Source organism: Zerene cesonia, chromosome 13 (assembly GCF_012273895.1).
Source record: "Zerene cesonia ecotype Mississippi chromosome 13, Zerene_cesonia_1.1, whole genome shotgun sequence".
NCBI classification, from domain to species: Eukaryota; Metazoa; Arthropoda; class Insecta; order Lepidoptera; family Pieridae; genus Zerene; species Zerene cesonia.
This window is the reverse complement of record NC_052114.1, coordinates 8,971,416-8,977,415: the sequence shown is the minus strand read 5'-3', so window position 1 is coordinate 8,977,415 and position 6,000 is coordinate 8,971,416. Positions and strand designations below refer to the sequence as shown.

At 40.6% G+C, this 6,000-nt stretch overlaps 1 protein-coding gene across 1 annotated transcript in view; it reads right to left on the bottom strand.

The window, feature by feature from the left end:
- The window catches only part of LOC119831339 (DNA N6-methyl adenine demethylase), a 94,920-nt gene that overhangs the window by 9,301 nt on the left and 79,619 nt on the right, over positions 1-6,000 (bottom strand). Inside the window, exons 8-13 of the mRNA XM_038354641.1 lie at positions 3,360-5,894; positions 3,075-3,214; positions 2,631-2,859; positions 2,144-2,422; positions 1,571-1,799; positions 1-1,225 (exon numbers count right to left, since the gene is read on the bottom strand). Coding sequence (XP_038210569.1) covers positions 1-1,225; positions 1,571-1,799; positions 2,144-2,422; positions 2,631-2,859; positions 3,075-3,214; positions 3,360-5,894 — 4,637 coding nt within the window. The remainder of the gene's footprint in view (positions 1,226-1,570; positions 1,800-2,143; positions 2,423-2,630; positions 2,860-3,074; positions 3,215-3,359; positions 5,895-6,000) is intronic.

Sequence of the window (6,000 nt, the reverse complement as noted above, 5' to 3'; positions counted from 1 at the left end):
ATAGGGACTTCTATGTTCATAGCCCTGACTTAAGTGAGGTCTATCAGAAGGAGGATACGGTTTTAAAAAAGTGGATTGATCCAAGCCTTCGGGAATATTTACATGCGATCTGGACGGTGGTCTGGCCTTTGGTACTCTAAATACTGCATTTTCATTGTCAACTGCAGCATCTTTTGGTTTTGAGGGATCCCAATTTCTATGTTCTGGAGATCTCCATACACTCTTACGAGCGTCACCAGCTACTGATGGATCGTTGTTTGGTGATTTCATTTCTGTTATATGTGAGGAAGCCGGAGATTCAGGCGTGATCGGAGGTTTTTGAGAAATTTCAGTTATTCTTTGCGAATTGGGTATATCAAATTCAGGCATTTTTTGTGATATATCTGGCATTAAACTTTGCTTATCAATTTCTGGGGTCATTTTGGTTTGATCAGAGTTTGTGTCACTTCTATTGGAGTCTGGGCTATAATTATTGGAAGTCATATTCAAATGAGCGGTTGTAGAATCTGGATCTTCCTTAACAACGTTGTTAAACATTTCAGGATTACCAAAATCGGGCCAAGGATTTTGCGAATTATTTATTTCAGGAACATTGGGAGCATTGAATTGTTGGTCACGTTTTTGGAGACCAGATGCAAAACTAGGCAACTGGTTCTGGTTTGCATTTTGGCAATTAGCGTCTACCACGGGCGGTGCGTGATTTGGATTGTATAAATTATTTTGGTTATGAATGTTATAGCTTTGATCATAAGGATTATAAGGCGAATCTAAAACGGTACTCGATATTTGATTGCTTTGTAACTGTGCGTCTGTGAAGTTATCAATCATTGAGGCCATATCTAACAGAGCCGGATTACTCATATTTGGATTTATAAGATTAGGATTCGAGTTATGCATATTAGGATTTACAAAGGCAGAATTATAATGAGGGTTGTTTGGATTTGGTTGAAACGCTGAAGAGTTAGACGGGTGTAAGGCGGGGGTACTTGCTCGTGGTGATGCACTGTTTTGACTTCTTGGACTAGCAATGTTCCTACAATCGTTGGGTTGGGGAGTTTTCGGGCCCGGTGTGGAACATTGCGACTTCTTTTGATTTCCAGGACTCGCTTGTGGAGTATTTGTGGAAGAATTGTTAGAATCTGAGTTGTCTTCTTCCTTACGCTTTTTGCCGTGACGTCTGCAAGGTTGTAAAGGTACTGATCGAACTCGGACCTCCATTGGATATCTGAAATTAAAAATAATTGTTTTTGAAAAACATTGATACTCACATTTAATCATTAATTTCATTAAAATAATGTTACAAGGTGGCTAGGAATTCATTGGAATTAAATTACGTAACTACATTCCACATTATAAACTCGATTTCAATACAATACTTGGTAAAATTAGTCAATCGAAGAACATAAACATCGTTCTATATAAAAGCCAACATTGCCCACCTTTCGAATCGAAGAACACAAAGGTCGATATATAGATTTTATATATGTTATATAGATAAACTAAATTCGCCGACACATTCTTCGCGCACACCCACATCGAAAGAGTTAAAAAGGAGTACATCACCACTCACTTGTCCAGCACCTGCAGCGCGCCGCTCTTGACCTTGTCGTCCTGCGCGTCCTTCGAGCCGAACTCGTCGGTGGTGTCGAGCACGTAGAGCGGCAGCACGTGCAGCTGCTCGTCGGGCGCGGCGGCGAGCGCGCGGTGCCGCGCCAGCGTCACCACGGCCGTGCACCCGTTGTTCATGTTGTGCAGGTCGCGGTGCGCGTGCGCGCAGAAGTCGATGCACGCCGTTACGCCTGCCGATCGGTTAGTGGTTAGATGGCTCGAAACGGTATGGTTAAAACAGAAATGGTGATCCGTGATTACAGAGATATGGACTAATTAAAAACATTCACTCAAATCCGCCAGTAGTTTCGGAGATTAGAATGTACACACAAGTAGCGACAGTTAAACAGACAAACCAGCGAGATTTTTTGTATCCCTTCGTATTTTTTATATATTCGATACACTCAGTTTTTTTTATTGCATGTGTAGATGACCAGATTGTCTCGGCGTTATTTACAGAATATTTGCTACATAGTTTTATTACATGCTTATATAGGTTTATTTTTTTAAGCATTATGTTCCAATAAAAACTCACCAGAAAAAGGTCGTCCCGGTTTGAACCCTAATCGACAATCTGACGCTTCTTTCTCGAACTGGCATTGATTGTCGAAGGATTTCGGAGCCAAATTCATATACAAGGGACTGAGTAGTGTCGCCAGCACATGCATGCGCTCCTCAATCTCGCTCTCCTCAGTTTTGACCGAAAGTCGGAACTTGCGGACGGTTTTTGAACGGGCGTACTTGCATCCATTGTAATACATGGACCAGGAGCAGCCGAAACTGTAGGAGGCGCCACATGTTTCTGGATCCAAGCCTGGAAGATGCATAAAAAACATGAACATCATATGAGCTATAAAATATAATCTAATGTTTTATTGCATACTACGATGGCTTCAATCTGTCCAACTTTCTTTTAAAACTGATCAGCCTCTGATAGGTTATAATGAATTCATATTTATTGCCATAAAATTTCAAGTTTAAAAAACAGGAAAACTATCCCGCATGACAATTATGAACCTTACCTTGACATGCACAAGTCCTATTCTCGTTAGTGGCACAACGTCTAGTCGTGGGCAGGCCATATCTATTGAGTTTGTGTGAAAGCAGCGTATAATCCAAGTCAGCTTCAGATTGAGGAATCCCTTCCCAAGCTACGAGGCACACTACGATCCAGGACGTTGCGCATTTGTGGCCACTACGGAATTTTACGACGACCAAAACTTTTTCGGTGTAATTTGCGCGCCTTATCACCTGAAACGGAAGTCAAATAAGTTTTACAGTCTATATTTCATAAACATGACACATATGGAATAGGGAAGTTTTTAGAAAACATGAGTTTAGCGAAAAAGGAAAAATTTGTTGATCTTAGAATTTAACTCATTTAAAGTCTGCAAATATTTATAAGACGCAGTAACTCATATGAAATAAAATATAAAGTACAAAAAAGTTTTGATCCATACACTCACCCACTTGGCCATAGGACAGCCCTGAGCTGTTTTTCCTTCTTTGCCAGTGTAACAAATTTTCTCAATTCTCAATTCCTTGCCTGATAGTCCAGTTCTAGCTTCTAGATCCTTCCTTAATTCTGCAAGAGATGATGCTGCACCTGAAATATTTTTTTTTCATTACGCATGTTTTTATGTCTTAGGCATAAAATACAAAACAAATTAATTGCACAAGATTTTTATGTGATAATTCACATAAAAATCCTAATGGATATAAATAAATTTTAATTATAATTAAAGGCGTACCTAAATGAGTGTAATAGCTTCCTGGTTCAGGAGGATTTTTATCGGCGGGAAAGCAGTTACAATCTGGTACTTCTGTTCTTGAATTATTTCGTAATCTCTCGAGATTTTCAAGATATTCTTTAGAGTAATTGAACTGGTTCTCTTTCGGGCTTTTTGAGTAAATATCGGGAGTGGGTGTGTTCCGTTTTGCTTGAACTTTTGGATCTATTTTTTCAGTGGAATCAGGATCGCCTTCTAATATCTCATCTTTAGTTTGAAGGCCTGGACATGCTCCATCTCTTAGATGTTCAGGTGGAGGCTTCTTTGTCGATCCTTGTCTGCAGCATGAATATCCAATTTCATTTGTTATAGCAGCGGGTCCCCCGTCACCAGCAAACATGTACGGTTCGCTCTTTGATGGACCATAATTTATATTTTTATATATTTTGTGTCCTGGTGGTGAATGTTCGGATTTTATTTGCTCTATATAATAAGGTGGCTTTGGTTCCAATGTCACGTTACCCGGGATAATTTTTCGATCATCTTTTGTTTTAGTTTCAAAATTTCTGTTATATCGTTGAAACCCCATATTTTCATGTAGCCGTGGCATTTGTGCGTAATTCTCAACAGTTTCTGGTCTCCGTTCTAAAGGATAGTTTTGAAATTGTTGGAAGGCCACTGGTTTCTGATGAAAACTTTCATGCTTAATAGTAGAAATGGGTGGTAAAATGTTAGATTGTGATCTTGGTATTACACCATTTTGATAATCTCGTTTAGGGTCAATTAAATTGTTAGGATAAGAAGTTTGGACTACCATTCTTTGCCGTGGTTCTGTTTTCATTCTTTCGTCTTGTTGATATTGATAATTATCAGGTGCTTCTAATTTAGGTATTAAAGGTGCAGACGGATGTTTGAATTTTGCATCATATGCTTCTCTTTCATAAGCTCTCTTTTGTGCGTTTACATCTCGAGGCGGCACGCAATTTTGTTGATTCATTTCCGATACAGGTCCAATAAGCATTTTTGATTGAAAATCTTTACTATCTTGTTGCTGATTATAGCTTATATTATCATTAGCATACATTTCCGTATATTTATGCGCATCATAGTGTACATTAGTATAACTGTTATATTGGCCTCTCATATCAGAATACGACGGCAGCTTTTGAGGAGCTTTAGAAACGTTCTCCGATGTATTGTGCTTATCATAATCTCTCGGGACTTGCGTCCCCCCCTCCCATACGTGGTGGCCACCACCTCCGAATTCACCCGCACTATAAGTGTGGGAATTGTGTGTATAATTACCAGCGACAGGATATACCTGGTCGCCTACGCGGTAATTACCTCGGAGATGGTGGCTATACGATAAAAAATGACCGGTAGTATTTCTATCGTCAGCGACGGATACACAGCCTTTTCTATCGTCTAACCCTCGAGGCGGCCCCTCTCCAGGGTCGCCTTTGTCAGGAGGCGTATTCGTGCCATCGCGTGTGTGGTTTTGCTTATTCAATATCATTGTTTTCAGTCTCGAGTTCAAATTAACCCTGTCTGATTGAGAGAACATCTGCTGTTCAGACTCCTCTTGTCTTTGCTGTTGCATTTGTTGGTTTTGCATTTGTTGATTTTGGATCTGCTGATTTTGCATTTGTTGATTTTGCATCTGCTGATTCTGCATTTGCTGATTTTGAATTTGTTGATTTTGAATTTGTTGGTTTTGCATTTGTTGATTCTGAATTTGTTGGTTTTGTAATTGCTGATTTTGCATTTGTTGGTTCTGATAGTTGATTTGATTTTGCAATTGTTGCTGTTGACTCTGCATTTGGTTAATTTGCTGTTGGTTTTGGATTTGTTGATTCTGTAATCTTTGGTTATGTTGCCATTGCCGTTGTTGCCAATCGTTTTGATTTTGTGTTTGATTGTTTTCATTGTGTTGTCCGCTTGTATAGCCGCCCGAATACCCGCTACAATCGAGTGAAGCTCGCGGACCGTTGCTCCCCTGCAGGTATCCAGGCTCGGCGTTTCCCGAATGCTGTCCATTCTGGGTATTTTGTTCTTGCCTATCACCGTCATTGTTTGAATCGCTTGTTGTATTGTCACCGCCGTTATTGTAATCTTCTGAGTGCTCTGACGTATATTCAGCGCGCTCATAGTTTTGTTGGCTTACTGTATAAACGGGTGCGGCTGTAGTTGGAACTGCGCTTTGGTAGGACGCTGCAGAGGCCGGTCTGGATTCATTCCCTGCTGTTACTCCAGTAGTAGGAGCTTGTTGTGCGTATTGCTGCTGATACTCCGTCGTATAGTGGGGGGCTCTTGGAGAAGGAACCGGGGTATAAGCGCCTCTGTTTGACGGTGGTCTTGGGGCGGGCACTGCTTGCACGCCCGCTTGATAGTATGTGTTACTCGTGACGTCGAATGTTGTAGCGACATTCTGGACGGTGTACGTAGTGTTGGCCTGGTAATGCGGAGACGTCGCGTATGGCGTGTGGTTGCCCTGGTAGTCCAGAGTAGTCTGTCCCGTTTGAGTTGGCAATTGTTGTATGAATTGATTCTGCCATCCTGCAAATTGAGTAAGGATATTTAATTAAATTAAAATGTCATACGATAATAAGTTAATTAACACGACTTTTATGCGATTTCTTCTATCAGCTTAAATAGCAGGCTC